Source organism: Pyxicephalus adspersus, chromosome 5 (genome assembly GCF_032062135.1).
Source record: "Pyxicephalus adspersus chromosome 5, UCB_Pads_2.0, whole genome shotgun sequence".
NCBI classification, from domain to species: Eukaryota; Metazoa; Chordata; class Amphibia; order Anura; family Pyxicephalidae; genus Pyxicephalus; species Pyxicephalus adspersus.
In genome coordinates, this window is record NC_092862.1 from 6,661,696 (window position 1) to 6,680,829 (window position 19,134).

General features: G+C 39.8%; 1 protein-coding gene across 1 annotated transcript in view; it reads left to right on the top strand.

Annotated features, from left to right (window-relative positions):
* Positions 1-19,134, top strand: part of COL22A1 (collagen type XXII alpha 1 chain) — a gene marked incomplete in the record, with an annotated part of 162,270 nt that overhangs the window by 103,168 nt on the left and 39,968 nt on the right. Inside the window, 9 exon segments of the mRNA XM_072410629.1 lie at positions 3,308-3,361; positions 4,323-4,376; positions 5,331-5,384; positions 7,059-7,163; positions 8,536-8,580; positions 14,428-14,505; positions 14,887-14,922; positions 17,881-17,934; positions 18,860-18,904. Coding sequence (XP_072266730.1) covers positions 3,308-3,361; positions 4,323-4,376; positions 5,331-5,384; positions 7,059-7,163; positions 8,536-8,580; positions 14,428-14,505; positions 14,887-14,922; positions 17,881-17,934; positions 18,860-18,904 — 525 coding nt within the window.

Sequence of the window (19,134 nt, forward strand, 5' to 3'; positions counted from 1 at the left end):
TCTTTTAAATGAGCAGAAAGTAGGAGCAAGCCGAATAGGATAAGGAAGACCATTCCAGAGAGTTGGGGCAGCTCTAGAGAAGTCTTGGAGCCGTGATGAGGTTATGAGTGAGGAAGTCATTATTAAGTCATTGGAGGGGCGAAGAGAGCGGCTATGGGGAGGATTTTTTTTACCAGGTCAGAGAGGTAAATTGGACAAGAACTGTGGAGGGATTTGAAAGCACCACCAGTGAATTTTTCGAGAAATTGACCTGGGGGAATAATTTATAAATAGAGCCCTTTCTGTCTATCCCTGGTCTGCACTTTGCTCTACTATGCTGTTAACAGGGATTGGTATAGAAAAAAAAATCAGTGCTTTTACTAACTGCATTTAAAATAAATTTTTCATTAAATTCACAATTACATCTAATACTGTTTTTTAACATTTGCCAGGAGCTGAACTTTAACAACTTCCCTCATTTCCTAAAATGAATGAAATATGTAAAAATACGATCACCAATTTGATTTGCATTAATTGCAAAGCCTCCAAATATAGGCCTTGCTTTATTAAAGCTCCCCAAGGCTGGAGAGAATACACTTTCATCAGTGAAGCTGGGTGATACAGAAAACCTGGAATGCATTTTCTAAAAGTCATTAGCTATTTGCTATATTTTAGCATGTTTTTCAAATCTGAACTAGATCCATTCCAAGTTTGCTGGATCACCCAGCTTTGCTGATGAAAGTGTATTCTCTTCTCCAGCCTTGGGGAACTTTAATAAATCAGGACCATAGTATTGTCAAAACTGCCGGGTTTGTCAAGGAAACACAGGAATAGGTCTCCAATGAAAAAAAGTTTCTTTTTTTTTAATTAGTGCTTTTTCTATAAATCAAAGTTATAGTGGTGTCATTAAAACACTTTTTTTAAGTGGACTCTTACCTCCAAATCAAAAAATTTCAAACAAGCGCAATGTTTATTGCAGAATGCACAGGTGATGTCTCTTCTGCAATAAAACAAACTAACCTGCCTGATCACAATCTATGTACACGGAGATACACGTGCACCTCAGTATAAAATACTAGCATAGCTGGCTGCTGGGATTGGATGAACTTCCATCGGCCAACGATCCAAATCCTGAAAAGGACCTGGTGAGGATGCCAAGGTCTATGATGCAGAAAGTAGAGTTAGTTTGGGAAGTTGCGAGTAGGTATCGCCTGTCACTGCTGCAATAAAAAACCTACCTCCTCAAAATGTTTTCATTTTTAAATGTAGTTCTGCTTTAGGCAACCTGCCATATTTTCAGGCTCATTGCAAAGCTACTAAACATTGTATTGTGACCATAATTGCCATGCATACAGGCCAAACTGCCCGGCTCTATAACTGTTCCCTACAAGATAGAAAGTTCTGGGGCTTTTAAGAGACTCAAAACTTGCATGAGACTACAGTTTCCCTTTTCCCCATCTGCCAAAACTGGGCCAAACACAAAGATTGGGATGTAGCTGGAAAAGAGTAAATCACATTTCTACCCCTGGCATGTATACAGAGGGGTCCGGGAGGAACAGAAAAGTGATGGGATGTACTTGTTGCTTTTCCCTGCATGGGTAATATACATGATTTATTTAACATGTGTTTTGATAAACATACCCATATTCCTTTCTGCTTTCCCTTACGTCTCTTCTCAATTCTGTGACCTTTCTCTTCCTGTTCCTCTCCTTTCATTTCTTCTCTCCTCTTCTCCTCTTCTCTACTTTTGTTTTCACTGCTCCCCCTTATCTTCCTCACTACTCTTCCTCCTCTTCTTTCTTCTCTTTACTGCTTTCCCATACTTTCTTCTCATCTTTTTATTTTCCTTTGATCTCCCATTCTTTCTTCTTTACTTCGCTGTCCCTTGCCTTTTTTTTCCACTCTCCTTTCCTTTGTTCTTTCTTCTTCCACTTACTTCTCCTTACTTCCTACTCTCCCTACTACTAACCTCTTCTATTTTCCCCTTCCTTTTCATCTTAGTTCTCTTCTTCTACCATCCTTCTCTCTTCCTTTTTCTTCTCTCATCTGTTTTCTGCTCTCCCATTCTTCTTTTACCTTTCCTATCCTATCTTCTTATCTCCTCTCCTTTGCCCTCCCTCCTGCTCTCCTATCTTTTGTTCTCCCCACTTCTCCTTACTTCTCTCTTCTTCTCTTCTTCCCCCACACTCACCTCTTCTATTTTTCTCTTCCTTTTCGTCTCAGTTATCTTCTTCTACCAGCCTTCTCTTCTCCCATCCCGTTCCTTTCATCTCTTCTTTTTCCTTTCCTCTCCCATCCTCACTTCAGCTGTTCCCTCCTTTGTTCACTTTTCTTTCTACTTCCCCCATCAGTAAACTCTTCTATTTTCCCCTTCCATTTCTTCTTAGTTCTCCACTTCTACCATCCTTTTACCTCTTTCCTTTCTCTTCTCCAATCTGTTCCCTTATTCTGTTCCTCTCATCAGCATGGTGGCTCAGTGGTTAGCACTCTGCCCTTTGCAGCCCTAGGTCCCAGGTTCAAATCTCAACCGGGACACTATCTGCATGGAGTTTGCAGGTTCTCCCCGTGTTTGCATAGGTTCCCTCCGGGTACTCTGTTTTTCTCCCACATTCCAAAAACATGCATTTAGGTTGGTTGGCTTCCCCCAAATTGAACCTAAGACTACATTAATGACATATGACTATGGTCGGTACATTAGATTGTGAGCCCCTTTAAGGGACAGCTAGCGACATTACCATGAACTTTGTACAGCTCTGCGTAATATGTTGGCTCTATATAAATACTGGCTAATAATAAATAATCTTTTTCCTCCTGTCCTCTCCCATCCTTTCTTCTTCTTTCCTACTCTCTACTTTCCTCATGACTCACCTCTTTTATATTTCACCTTCCTTTGCTAAAAACCTTTCATATTTCCATCGTGTGAATGTAGGCATGTCCTGTACCTAACGGTCCATGAAAGTTTTGAAAATAACAAATACATTGTTCTGAAGCAGAGATGTGTGAACCTTCTTCATTTCCTTTCTATTTGTACTTTGACTAGAATAGATGGGTGTCTTCTATCACCCAGGTGTGGACAGGACCCACATGTGTTAGTCTTGTATAGCAGCATCCCCAAATAACCGAATCTACACTGTACAGGGCCACAGCCTTTATCCAAGGACCCCTCACTGCTAGAGATGTATCTAATATCATTTGGCTTGGTAGTAAAATCTTATGACTAAAATATCAATTGTAGCTGTGGTGACACAATAATGTCTATGTATGATTAAATCATTCAATGAATCATTGTATGTCCTTTATTCTCACAAATTGCAATGTGTTTATGCAGGGCCCAAAAGGACAAGATGGAGAAAAAGGAGAGCGTGGACCAAAGGGAGATTCTGTAGGTATTCTATACGATCCATATACAGGACTTACCTGTGGTGGACCATTGCAAATCCTCACAAAGGCGTTTCAATTAGTTTTTAAACTTTTAAATGTTTAATTACAAAATCCTTTTAACTTTTTGCTGTATACTATTTCTTTATAGTATACAGAAAGATGTTTTACTTATAATAATCTATAATATTTATATAATATATATTATCTATATATACTATATAAATATATACTATATTATCTATATAAATAATCCAATTATTTCCATGCTGTTGATGTTGGCAGCCAGTGTAAACTGACTAATGGGCCTGATTTATTAAAGCTCTCCAAGGCTGAAGAAGATACACTTTCATCACTGAACTTAGGTGGTCCAAACCTGGAATGGATCTGGTCCAGAATTGAGAACATTTGCTAACAAATAGCAAATTAATTTTAGGAAATCTATTCCGGGTTTGCTGGATGGCCCAGCTTCACTAATGAAATATATCCTCTCTAGTCTTGGAGAGCTTTAATAAACCCTGGTTCTGCTAGAAGAGAGAGAAATGTGACCTTCCTCTAAATCATTCTTGTTTTGAGTGTGGCCTAAATATAAAATATTTACATTGAATACACTTGGGTCAAAAGTTCTTGCACACCTGACCATCACACCCATATGAGTTTGTTGGATATAGTATTACAATAAGAGCACCACGTTGTATCTACATCCTTTTGGTCATATTAAGTATTTTATATTTACCTCATTTGACATAAACATTTGGTATTTTTGGTGCTAAACATATTAGGTAATTAAAATAAAAATAAAAATGTAATTCCAGAATTAATTGGAGTTCTAAATTAGAATGAACCAAAAAAACGAAAAAAATTAAAAAAAAAACAAACAAACTCATCTGTTCCTAGATTAAAAATAAAAATAACTTCAGTATTTTAATATGGTTCACCTACTAAATGTTTCATTTTTTTAACAGGGTCCTGTTGGCCCAGCTGGACAACCTGGAGCACGGGGGTTGCCAGGAAATGTGGTAAGTCTGTATTATATATGCAGTGCTGTTAATAGGCCTTATGGGTTTATTCTATACTCTGCTCACTTTGATCAGACAGGGCTAAAATCCCATGACAATAAGCAATGAAGAACTCACCAAAAAAGGTGTTAAGATCAGAATATTATAAAGGAAAATATGGTGTGCTTAGATGATTCTTAGATTTTTATTCATTGATAATTTGCTGTTTTACCTATAACTAAACTCATCGGCAACGAGTGGACAAGGACACAACCCTTCCACTCTAACCAACAATCATGACTACTCTCAAATCAAAAATAGAACTGGCAGGTGACCCACAGTTCCCTTTATCTTCTTCTAGACTTCTAACCCCCCAAGTGACCATTAGGTCTACCCTTTCTCAAATTTAAAACAGAACTACCATTCCCCTAATGATCCTTTTCTCCTCTTTTAGACTCCATACCACCTCAACCCACCATAAATCAACCCACAACCCCCTTTATCTTCTTCTAAAAGTCCTCCTCCCTAACCAACCATCATATCTACCCTTTCTCAAATCAGAAATGGAACCATTACTCATTTGACCCATGGTTCGCCTTTGTCTTCTTACCCCCTACCTCCTAGGTGACCATAATGTCCTAACCTAAAAGCAGAACTATCATTCTTTATCTTATATATCCCTTTATCTTCTTCTAAGCCATGTCCACCCTATCCAACCATCATGTCTGCCCATTTTCAAATCAAAAACAGTCATTCAACAGTTCTCTTCTTGACCCCCTACCTCCTAAGTGACCATGATGTCTGCTGGTTCCAAATCTAAAAACAGAACAGAATTCAAGCAACCCACAACCCCCTTTATCTTCTTCATGACCCCCTTCTCCCTAATCAACCATCATGTCTGCACTTTCCCATACAGTGCAAGAAGAGTTTAATTTTATTATATATAATTCACAGTGATAATTCTTTGTTTTGCAGGGAAGTCCAGGAGATCTCGGTCTACCAGGAAAAGATGGACAAAAGGGTGAAAAGGTGAACCTTTTTTTCTCCTTTTTAGTTCATTTTCAAGACATCTCAGTGCTTTCATCTTGAATATAAAGATTACACGTGAGGGCAGAGATATTTCCATCTGTACTCAGCCTACCTGATCTTTTGATATTTGTACTGAAAACTGAAACTGAAAAGTTCATCAGATCAGACAGAGCTTATTTATTTTCTCAGTCTGTTTGCTGGGTAGAGGGGGGAATTGGGATTGTGGTCAGTGATGCTGGGCGTTTTACAGTGAACTTGGCTGCAGAACAGCAGAGAAGAACAAAGAGGAAATTGTCCATTTTACGCTCATTGGTCATATGCCGATATCCCCGGAGTAAACGCCTCATGGGGACCAGTTTGTAAACCAAAATAGTGTTGACAAGATTGCAGTCTGTTTCTTCCCTGAGTTGTAGTACTTGCCAATGTCTGGAGAACATTTAAAAGACAAGCCTACCCAAATGTAAAACTAATTGAAGACAATTTACTTCCTTTTAGTCTGGTAAATATTCAGTGAAAGTCTTAAATATGTTCAGTGCTCAGTGATACCTGTTGATCATTCCAGGAACCAAGTGAGTACTTCCTGTGCTCTTTGCTGCACTGAAATCCGGAGCATAATATTTGTCCTATCATCAAAAACACACCAATAAATTGTTTGCATTACTCCACTATGGAAATAAAGAAAAGAGAGAGGTGTTCTGTATTCCTAACACACTGTCCTATGGTGACAACTCTACTGCTCAATAGTATAGCACAGTGACTAAGCCGTAAGTTGTCACCCTATGACAGGAGGTTTATTACTGAATGGTTAAAACAAAAAGTCTGTAACCAATGCAGCCAAAACAGACACTATTAGATGAATGGGATCCAGTGTATAATCATCATTTCCCTTATCTAATCCTTTTGGAGAATATGGGGCAGTCTACCACCTTGCACCACTCAATAGCAAAAATATTTCAGCACAAAACAGATCCAAAGATAGAAATGGATTTATCACAGCCAACTGGCAGACATTTGCCGAACATTCTTTGGGGAAGAATCAAGCTCTGCCACATGAACCTAGGAGATTCTTCACAAATGTAAGATTCACACTGTGTGTATATATATATATATATATATATATATATATATATATATTTATATATATAGACAGATCCAACAGGGAGCCTTTGTGCAAAACTGACTTGGGGACTTAGTGGGGACGACCACTGTTGGCTGAGAAGGGTTCAGAGCCCTCATTCAGCTGCACCTCCTATACATATTTCATATTTATGTTCTTGGGTGTCAATGCCCATTAGCAATGCAAGATGAACATGGAAATATACTATACTTTCCTTTTAACTACAAAAGCAATAGAGAATGAATAATTTGTATGCAGGTCCCTTTTCTTTCCCATTCCTTCTCAATTTCTCCAGGAGGAACAGAATTGAGTATGAGAAGACGCCTGGGTGCTTTAATTCAAACAAAAAGCAGAAAAGATATTTCTGACCCATGGAACATCTAATATCACGCTTCATGGTGGTGCGGAAAAAAATAATACAGATGATTTGTTGTAAAATGAAACCCAAAGATTAAAAAGCTTCTACAATTTCTCTGTTTCTGTGAACTAATATTGAAAGATGAGGAAGAAAAGCAGTCAAAGAACGTCATGTGAAAGTTTTCTGTTTTCTTTTTTAGGGTGAGCCCGGCAGAGAAGGAAAAGTTGGACCTCAGGGCCCTCAAGGGGAAGCTGGACTGGCTGGTTTGCCAGGGTTACCAGGAAAAGGCAAAGATGGTGAACGGGTGAGTTAAAATACCTTATATTGCATAGGAATTGCAGGATGATGACTATAGAGTACGCTATATAGGAAAAAAAATATGGACACCCACCTAAATTATTGGGTTGGGATGTTTCCAATGAAGAGTACTGGTAACATTTTATCCAAGGACATTTTAGGCAATTTTATGTGGGGGAAGGCCCTTTTCTTCCCCCTGTGCACAAAGCCAAATCCATATTAGTTTGGTGGGGATAAACAAGAGAGCCCTGATTCTGAACCAGTTGAACACCTTTAGGATGAATTTGGATGTGGGTTGATGGTCATCCAACATCAGTAGCTATCCTTACAAATGCTCTTTTTGCTAAATGGATACAATCTTCCATTGACACAAAATCTTACAGAAAGCTTTCCCATAGGAGCGAAGACTGTTTTAGATATGAATCTATGTTATGTGTAATATTTACCATCTTGACATTTTAGGATTGGCCTCTTTTACAGATATTTATTAGTCTTCTACTGTATCATAGATATCATATACAACATTTCTTATTACAAGCATGTAAGGCACTGGTCAGCACCAGTCCTCACCAAAAACCAGTCCCCCAATCTAACACCACAGTCTTCACCTATAGCCTATAGCCCCCACTCAGCCTCCGGAGACTGGTTGCATCTCCCAGCACTCGGATGCCCCCAGGACATACTGCGCAAGGAATGGTGTCTGGGGATGGGCTGACAGCAAGCCAAGATAAAGCAGTACCAAGAATCCAACAGAGCCAAGTCCAGAATACAGAATATCTGTCCACCAAATAAAGTACACAAGGACAAAACACAAGCAGGGTCACAGGTAAAGGTCGGTCCAAGAGGCATAAACTGGCAAAGTCAGAAACAGGCAAGGTCAGCAACAGTAAATCAGACAATAAATCTCCAGAACAGATTAGCCCAGCTAAACTCTACAAAAGGCACTGGTGACTGGGAGCGGAGAGGCTTTAAACTCCCAGCAGCCAATAGCAGTGCAGGGCAGAGTCAGGAGCTGATCAGCCTCCAGAATCCCCTTCAACTGTGCACAGCCTAACAATGGATACTGGGGATGCCATAAATCCATCAGGATGCACAGCTAAAGGGATGCAAGGGCTGCTGGTATCTTTGTTCTCCTGGCTGCTGCAAATGACATCGCTGGACAGAACAGACAGTGTTTTATACCACGATGGTGCACAGCACAGAGTCGCCGGGCAAATGAGCATTTCCTAACATGTCATCTCTGTGTTCAGCAATCCCGAAAAACTAAACTGCAGACATTCTTTCCCCAATGGAAGTGACCAATAATGTTGAACAATACATAGATATGCACAGCTACAGCAACTTGTTCTATCTCTAATCAATGTCTCTGTTTTTTGTAGGGTGAGAGAGGATTTCCTGGGCCACATGGACAACCTGGTTCAAAAGTATGTAAAATTATTCATCACTATGAGTTATCAAATCCTTGCAGTAATATATGCACATTGTTCTACTGCTTACAATTCTCATTGTTGGGAGTGCATTACTGTTCTATATGTGATTGTTTGGTATTGTGCCCTTAGCCCTCCGGGAAACAGGTAAAGAGTTAGGGATTAGGCAAAGGCTGGGTTAGATTATTATAGGCATATATTATAGGTGTTTCTCCACATTATTTAACATGGGAGCACCCTTGAAATTACTTTCAGGTCTTTAGGGGATACCCTTCTATAATTACTATATCCACAGCTCACAGTATATTAGCCTGGTGGTCAGTAGGAAGAATTCCTCTTACATTGCTGGCCATTGGGAAGAATGTCACCCTTACAGATAGCCAAAAAGATCATCGGTGCCCCTGAGAGTCACAAATTGCTCATTGCTCAGGGAACCCCAAGCAACCTTTGAAGGAACCTTAGGGATCTACTAAACCCTGATTGAGAAACACTGACCATGAGGGTTGAGGGTTACAGAGTTTAGAGTTTAAACCTGAATCCCAAGCAAACAGTTTTTAAAAAGTACATTAGGAGTTTTATGCCTGCCACAGGATTTGCATTTCTATTCACATCGTCCTATGATTTACACAGCCCTGTCTAGCAGAACAGGAGACCAGATTGTTCTCTGCTGCAGTTATGTAACACTATAAGTCTTGACCCTCCCCATCCTTCTCAGTGACACTGCCTTTTTTTCCTATCGGGTCCTCGTCAGCCTATTAGCACAGGGGAACAACGTATTATAGGAAAAGTAACATGTTCCTTTGTACTGAATGGGACATAATGGTGGGACATGATTGAATTTACCTCTTGTGTGCTCCTGGGGGCAACAGATGAAACTTTCTTTTCCTCCCCACATTGCACAACTTGGTGCCATTCAGTCCAACTGCCAGGAACAAGCCCTGCCATGTGCGGCAGTATATAATATTGACCTTAAGTATGGTAAAGATGGTTATTTGTAGCTGAGAGGGAGAAGTGGATGGTAAAAACCTGCACTTTATATATAGAGAATGACTGAGCAAGGTCTTCAATAGAGTAAGGAGACAATGAGGGAGGGCAGGCTGATGAGTTTCACTTGATAGGGGGGTGAGCTATGAGCAGACGCTGCCACTTTGACCACATAGACAATATGACATTGTCGTAAAGATCACGGCTATGGCTGTTCTGCTTATTATGTCAGGAATTTAATAAGTTGACTTGTCAAGTTCTTGACAGGTCTGCTATAAAAAAATAGATACAGACATTAAAAAGCTCAGAAGTCTTTATTACCGTCAGATCAATGGATTAGCACTCGGTGGATAGAAATGGAGAGGTTCTGGCACATTGCCACCGGAGTGGCCTATTCACAATGCACTCCTGGAAGGTAAGATTGGTGGCTGTGGGCCACACAAGCCATTGTCCCCCGACAAGTCCTCCGCGTGCGTTCCTAGCAACAGTGCCTTTTAGGACGTGAATGCCAGCGAGAAACTCATTCACCTTATGAATGGTAAAATCAGAAGCTGTGTGAGATAAATTGGAGGAGGTGAAATAGATCAGTCGGAATGCAAAGTCTGAAGCGTTAATAGGTTTAATATATGCCGAAAGTCTACAGAATGATTCATTTCCCTGACAGAACAAAGGATGAGAAGAGCACAAACTCGGGTAATTAGCGTTGAATACAATGCGTTCATTTTTCTACATAATTGCTCCCCTGGAGCATTCATTAAAACAGTCTTCAGTTCCAAGGCTGCCATAACCAGTTAAACGTTTGTTCTGACCCGTGTGTATAATGTTCATGGACGTTGTAGATAAAGACTATTCAAAGGTAGGTACTGGGAAGTCTAATTTGGAAAAAAAGTTCTGAACTTTTCAAGTCACATAGGAATGAAGAAATCAAGTTCAGTTTTTGTATTAGCCGTCTGAGCAATGTAAATTCAAAATTAGGTTGTGTGACTTATCTTAAAGCTGAACTCCAAGCCAATATGCAGATGGGATACATATATGGAGTGTTTTGCCTGCCTGGCAGAGTATGAGACCTTATTTTGTTCCTTCTATTATACTTACAAGTTTTGTTCCTAGCCCAGTCTGTGACTGGACAGTGAAAAAAGGAGCATCAGTTAAGCTTAACTCTATGTTACTCTGCTTTCTTTTCCTGTGCATTGGGCACAGCTGACTCCTTGAACCTCTTTTCGCATCTCAGTCTAAATTAAGCAGTATATTGACCACAATAAGCTGATACAAACCTATTTCTTAGTTTGCTTCCAATAAAAATACATTCAAGAAAGTGTTAAGGAAGTCAGACACCAAAATCAAATAAATGCCAAAGCTGCTTGATACACTTAAATATAGTCAACATACCCTGTTTCCCCGATTATAAGGCACTCTCTTATATTTTTTGAAATGCCAAAATATGCCCTGGGTCTTATTTTCAGGGGATGTCTTATTTTTCCATGAAGAAGACTACAGTACACATTTATTGTTGAAAGTCACTCATGATCACACGCTGCAGCCAGCATAAAGGACACACACGCAGGATCAGATATCTGGAGCTGTCTTATAAACGGGTGAGTGTCTTATTTTAATTATTTTTTTAAAAATCGGGGGTGGCTTACTTAATGGGGATGTCCTAAAATCGGGCAAACACGGTACTTATCACTTGACAATGATCCTCCACCCGTATGTTGGAATCAATGTGAACTTTTTCACCCCCATGGCCAAGCCACTTCCATCTTCAGCCCAGCTGCTCAGCCAATATTACTAAAAGCCTCATTGCCCACAAACTTACTTTCCAATGATGAGCATGATGGAGGCTGGCACTGATTACCTGCACCAGTCCCAGAATGCACTGCTCATTACTAAAAATAGAATAGTAATAGATGGAAGGGCCAGGTGTATTTATTCCATTTTTAGAAGGTAAGACCAGAATAAAAAAGTGATTCATTTAAAAGTCATATGTATGCTTGCCCCAGAGTCTGTTTATACAGGTTTTCACTCCAGATTCACCCAAACCTTACCCCAAATTTACATTTTTTCAGTTGGTGTCCAGTGAGGTTTAGGGCCTTTTCACATTAACTTTTTATGCTGCACAGGTCATGCATTTTGCTGCATTAAAATGTATAACAAGCAAAGCCACTTTATTTCCTTTGTGACTGCTTCACCAACCTGTGTATGGCCTATGCTTGGGTTTAAACACATGCATTTGCACATTCCCCATATAAGCCCTTAGTAAATGCTTGCCAATCATGTGATACAACAATATGCCCACCAAATACTTGACCCAACATCTAATAAAAGCATGCTGAGTACAATTGGCATCCACTGGCCATATGAGATAATTCTAATTCTGGTCAACTAAGTAGATATACGGGGACTCCAGTGCAGGTTCTGATGGGTCCTGATATCACCAAAAGGGAGGCATATAATACTCATTGAAATAAATGCCATACAAAGCTGTCAGAGACTGCAGACATGGAACAGGAATTGGCCAAAAATTAAAGATGTGGTGCAAGAGATGGGAAGGGACATCCACAATGTTACGATAGTTGTTAAAGACTGGGGACATGCTTGTGGTCAGGAAACTGGGCATATAATACAGGAGACTGCTATACCCACGACTGGTAAAGCCTTTTTACCAAGATTTCCACCTTTGTGCTATTTATTGTCCCGATACAAATGACTTTTGCTACATTAGAAAAGAAAAAAACATATAAACAAAAAAGAGATGGTCAGCATATAGAAAGTACAAAAGATTGAAACAATTTAGGTACTGGAAGTCAGTCCAAAGAACATTCTTCTACACTGGCTTGAATGAGCACCTAAACACTCGGGGTCTGATGTATGAAAGCTCTCCAAGGCTGGAGAGGATACACTTTTATCAGTGAAGCTGGGTGATCCAGCAATCCTGAAATGGATCTGGTTCAGGATTGAAAACATTTGCTAACAAAAAGCAAATGACTCTCCAGGTTTGCTGGTCACCCGGCTTCTCTTTTCCCTTCAGTCTTAGAGAGATTTATTAAATCAGGTCATTTGTCTGCAGTAGCCCCAAGTGCTGGACAATAACTTCCAAAGGTCTGCATGCAGTCCTGGTGGTACAGGGCACCAGGATTCCAGTATGATGTCTGCAGAAATCCAGAATCTACACAGCTAAATCCATTATTTGAAAAGCTTCCTAGAATAGTTACTTTGTAAAATGAAGGTGACATCCTGGAACATCACAATGCGACTTTTTCTCGGCTGAAGTCCCAGTATCACCCATGGCAATTAAATAATTGTTGTTTAAATTAGTGAAACCAGTCAAATCTGTTTTCTGCAAGTACAATTCTAGAATGCCACTTTTGCAAATAATACATTAGGGGATTAAGGAGAGTAGATTTGGGTAAAGAGGCTTTGGAGTTAGTTATTTAGGAATAAGATGGATTTTAATGTTGCAGTTAATGTGCATTTGTTTCGGAGCCTAGATTACGTATCATTCTTCTCCTTCAGTTTCTCTCTAATGAAAATGCTAAACAGAATTTTCTGTCCCAAGAAATGCATCTACCAGCATATTGTAGAGTGCACATGAAGGCAGTTTGCTTCAATAGCTTTTTTGGGTCACTTTTTTGCACTTTGAATTGAAAAAGCAGCTGGGTTCTTAGAAAGGGGGTTCTTAGAAAGTTAGGGAGATCGGCCTCATAAACTGGGGCAATGGGGCCATAGAGATAGGATTTAGTCTAAAATTCTTTATGAAATGATCTCTGTTGCAGAGGACAGTTGTATTTTTATTTCAGGCTCTATGTAGGTAAAATTGATATATATAATTTTGGGTGAGTTGAAAAAGCTCTTTAAATGAAAAGCACACAATAAAATATGCAATAACTCCATCTGGTTGTAACAATTGCTGGTTATCCAATGGACTACAAAGTGCAGGTGGACAGGCAGTAAGCCATATAGCTGTAGCTGGGCAGACAGTAGGCCAAATAAGTGGGTTGGCAATTGGCAATAGGTCTTCCAAAGGGAGATTCTACCATGTCTTCGGCCAAGCACTGCAAACCCCATTCCACCCCTACCTAGCCTAATTGTAACTATGGGGCTGAACCCTGGGAGCAGGGCATATTAAGCAGCAATAAACCACAAGATGCAGAAGCTATGAGTTAAAATTTTATGATATATCGAAAAATATGCTGTACTTCTGTAGATTGGTGGACAGAAGGTTATATAAACTGGATTTAATATTCTACTTCTTCAGCTTTGCAGTGCTCCTTAATAAGCATTGATGTCTACATTGCCCTGCAGAGACACTGAGTATTAGCAACATTGCTGTACATAGTTATGGCAAGCAGATATGGAATTCTAGGATGGTCTTGAAAACACCAGCTACAGAAAACAATATACCTAGATATATATATATATATATATATATATATACATATATATATATAGTATAATTTTGTGATCTCTCTGCAACCTTCCACATAACTGCATCCCTTACTTACCTTTGGTCACAATTCAATACCTTCCCTTCTCTTTAAAGTCATGGTAATGGCACTACCATATGATAGCTGGCTACAGAAAAGACAATACTGCTGAGCCTCTGCTTTCCTAGTCCCTTCTACTCCCCCAGTCTGCTAAATGGATATCCCAGGAGCAGCAACAACTCCAACAAGGTTTTGAGGATTGACACATTTTAGATACCTGGTTGAATTTGCCATATTGTAAAAAAATTAATACAGCCACCCACCAGGTGCGTTTTCAAGAATATGAAAAAAAGCCAACTTTGTTTTTCAGTACTTATTATTACACAAATTATTATATTAAAAAATATATTGCATACATGTATAATTTTCTTTTTAGGGTGATCGAGGATCTCCAGGTCTCCCTGGCCAACCTGGTGCCCGTGGACCTCCTGGAATAGGCATTGATGGCACTCCGGTAAGTTGGTTTTATCAATCCTGCCAAGTCAAGTTTTCCTTAATGAAATGCAGAAAAACTCCAAACCCCCATGTTAAGGAAATGAGGAGTGGACCATGTGACCCCTTAAAATGTAGATATGCAGAATATGGCGGGATCCAGTCGGCCCAGTGGTTCAAGTTCTTGCCTTGCAGCACTGGAGTCCCGGGTTGATTATTACCCATGATATATAGTACAAATATATTTTATATGCTCTATTTGTAGTTGATCTCTCCTCCCTATACTTGGGTTACTTGCCATATTGTCATAGCAAATATTGTCTTTCTGTGAACTAATTGCATCACTTGTATAAATATTTCAACAATTTTAATCTATTTTATAAAATATAATTTTTTTTTGCAGGGTTCAACTGGGTCTCCAGGAGAAAAAGGGGAACAGGTATTTATTATAAAAAAAATACAGTGGACTAATGCTATTCCTTAAGTCTTGTACTTATAACTAACATTTTTATAATCTAACTACCTCTCTCCAAATATAGCAGGGTGTCTAAATTGTCTGTGCAGTCTAATAGGCACCCAGTAACAGACTAGGTCTGACACATCCCCTCTTCTTCTTTACAATACACGTCTGTGAGAGCACAATTAAAGGACTGGGGCTGTTTTAGACAAAATGGGGCCCTAGAATAATATAAAATAGGGGCTCTAAATGTACAACATAGCTCCCTGTACCTTTGACATGCTAGTATTTGGGGCCCTGGAAAAAGATGGGGGCCCCTGAACAATTGTCCTACTCTAAAAGCACGCTTGAGCTGCCATCAGGGTTTACCTTTCCCCAGCCAATTACAGAGCACTAGAGGTGATGCATGGGGAGACTTGTCCTCATTTACCCTCAAGTGCCAAGGCATCCCACACTGACAGGAGGAGTCCCACGGCTGTGCTCATAAATGAATGCAGCCATAGAAATCATCTTGTCACAGGATGATTCCCATGGCTGCATTAATTCATGAGCACAGCTGTGGAACTCCTGTGTTTTTGGATAGAGAATCTATCTAATTCAATCTTCCGAATAAAATATCGGGCTATTCGATTGAATATCCGTCGAATCGAACACTGAGATATTCAACCAACACTAGTAATGGGAACAACTGAGGAATATCAATTACATTTTAACTAAGTTGAGTTTGTTTTCTTTAAGCATCTTTTGTTGCCCATTTTATGTAAACACCTTTATGACTCCTCATCTCCGCAGTGCTGAGCTCTTTGTATCTGCATTTTGATTGTAAATTCTACGGTCGGAAGTCAAAGAACTAACACTCTGCACTTTTAAGTCCGCTTCTTGCAGTAAATGTAAAGTATTATAGAGCAATGAACGCCTCCCCTAATCAGCCAAGAAGGGGAGATGATTTTATTGTGGTGCTCAAACAGTAGTAAAAAATCCCCTTTTAACGAGTGCTTTATTTCATACAAAACACAGACAATAAAAGTCTAATCTGCTTCTAACCGGACTCACGATATATATCTCCAATCTATTGTTTTTCCTGTTGGAATATAGAAAGCAAGACATTACATTTCCATTATGTGGAAGTAATCCAAACAACAAATCAATTGATTTATTAATGTACACATAACAGATCACCAAACACTGCTGTATAATTATCCAAAGGGAATTGAGATGCTGCACAGATAATCTTTGCAAATCATATTCTTTAATATGTTTCAATTCGTACACAGGAAGAATATAAAGTACAGCGTCTCTGGGCAGGAGAACTGTGGGGATTCCAGAAACTGTTCTTTTTTATGTGTTGCGGTATAATGGACAGATTGAAAAGTGGGATTTCCAAAGCATTTCTTTGAAGATTCCCAGTGCTTAGATTTATTAAAGCTCTCCAAGGCTGGAGAGAATACACTTTCACCAGTGAAGCTAGGTGATCCAACAAACCTGGGATGGATCTGGTCCAGGATTCAAAGCATTTGCTAGCAAATAGCGAATGACATTGAAGAAATCCATTCCAGGTTTGCTTGATCACCTAGCTTCACTGGTGAAAGTGTATTCTCTCCAGCCTTGGAGAGCTTTATTAAATCAGGCCCAATAACTTACTCACTTGAGAGCTCACAACATGGGTGTCACGCTAGGAGAGACGGACCCTCTAGGAGACGCTACAGCATGCTCAGAAATGGAGTGGGCACTGAGAAGGTCCAAGGGACAGTATCTAAGCAGGAACCAGGTCTTCTCTAGAGCCTCTAGTGGTGAGGATGTTGCGCATTTGGTTACTGCCAGGTTGCTGTCCTTGGGCACACCAGAGTGGGCAGGATGATGCACAGTACCAAATTACTAAGCAGAAGAATTGTCAAAGAAGGCCAGGGTCAAGGCAGGCAGCAAGCAAGAAAAGTCAGAGATCAAAAACCAGAAATCCAGGAAACAGACATTGGTGATGCGGAGCCACCGCAGACACAGGGAACACAGGAAGTAACAGGGGGTACAGGGGACACAGGGGGCACAGGGAAGACTGCAGACACAGAGGAACACAGGAAGTAACAGGGGGCACAGGGAAGACTGCAGACACAGAGGAACACTGGAACAGCACAAGGAAACAGCCAGGGAAACACCAGACCAGGCAAATGGGGGTTAACACAGGAGCTGAACAGGGAGAACCCTGAACTAAGCAGGAAATGCTCAGCATAGCTAGAGGGCTCAATAATAGTGGAGACATGTTGCACAAACGCTGAGTGCTGTGTCTGAGCTAGCTAAATAGCCATTGATGATTAAGAGGTTATTTTCTGATTGACCTGCGGGATGGGCAAAACTGATAAAACTTGGGAGAGCTTTAGCAAGGAAGAGGTAAGTGTGACAATGGGCATATGAGCACCATAGATACAGAATAATGCAGAATGCTGACATGCTGGCTATTGAGGATAGGGAACATTGTCAAGTTAGCACTTGGCAATGAACAACAATGACACACTGGCATTCAGGGATAGAGAACAATGATTCACTGGTACTTGGGCATAGGGAACAGTAACACATTGACACTCGAAGATCTATGACACACTAATACTCTAAAGTACAGAACTATGGCACATTGGCACTTCTGATTACTGAACAATAACACCCAGGCACTCGAAGATAGAGAATTAGGACACACTGTTACTCAAAGATACAGAACAATGACACACTGGCACTTGGTGATATAGAGCAATAATATAATGGTATTCCGAGATGCAGAACAATGGCGTGTTGGCATTTGGAGATTCAGAACAATGACACACAATGACGCTTCTACTCTTTAATCCATCATATTCATCATTTTAATGACATCGTCAAAGCCTAAATCCTTCATTACACAATTCCTATTTGTAAAAGATACATTCTGATTATGTTATTCTCTATCTTTTACAGGGTGTCAGAGGTCTTGCTGGTCCACCAGGCCCTCAAGGCCCTCCGGGACAAGATGTAAGTAACAACATAAATTTTAATTCATCAGGGCACGGTCCTCTCCTCCTCCTGTGCCTGTATCTGTCTGTCATTTGCAACCTCAGTACAGCTCTGCATAATATGTTGGCGCTTTATAAGTACTGTTTAATATTAATAATAATAAGGAAAAGTACAACAACCCTCACCATCCAATCCTACAAGATGCAATAAGACTTGCTAGTGACCACTTGCCTAGCAATACTTATTTTTGACTGGGACAGACTCTTTGGCTTGGAAGTCAGAGGTCACTTGAAGTTTGATAGCTTCTTACAACTTACAGTAACTTTGTCACCCTACACTGCCAGTGCTTACCAGTGCCCAATAATAAACTATGGATATGTGTACTTGCAACAGTTGTGCAATCTCTGGAGCTGGAAGACTCCTCTTAGGTGTCATACTAGCCCTTTCATGCAAGAAAATGCATTGCATTACAATATGGGACTCACAAGTATAAAGAGGCCCTGAAGCATCAATATATTTCAGTTTCCATATGTACACATAAAAGAAGAATCGATCCAATGATTTACATTGGATGAAGCTTCAATCACTTGCATAACCTAGAGCTGGCAGTCTGCATAGCTTTGTATTGAGATGCCCATATTGTGAAAGAACTCATCCTCTTCCCTTTTATCTCAGAGAACTCGGAGCTAAAGAAAACAAACTGACTCCGCTAATTAGCAGAAATCTCTTAAATTTTATGTTTTACAGCAAAATTATTCATGTCTGGGTTTACTTAGGAAAGTAAAATTTCCTGGTATTTCCTACAGCTGCTATTTTTTATTTAATGAATTGGTATTTTTAAAATTTACACAGTAAAAAAGTTCCTGTACATAATTCATTAGATGTGATCTGAAGGCTGTTAAACAAGATTTGAGTTAATGAATTATTCCCCCCTTGTTTCCAGGGCTTCCCAGGAAACCCAGGAGAGCCTGGACCTCCCGGTGAACCGGTACGTCTTCTGCGCTATGCGCTCACGATCAAAATACTGTTATCGTGTTAATTATTTTTGGTTGCATTATTGTGTTAAAGTGTTTGTAGGCTGAAAAGGACATCAGCCCATGCTGTATACTGTTTTTTTTAAATCAGAACTCTAGTGAAGGAATACCAAGATAAAAAAATAACCGTTTTTTGTATATTTATTTTTTTTTTAAAAAGGGTGCAGCACCTCCCCTTTCTGTC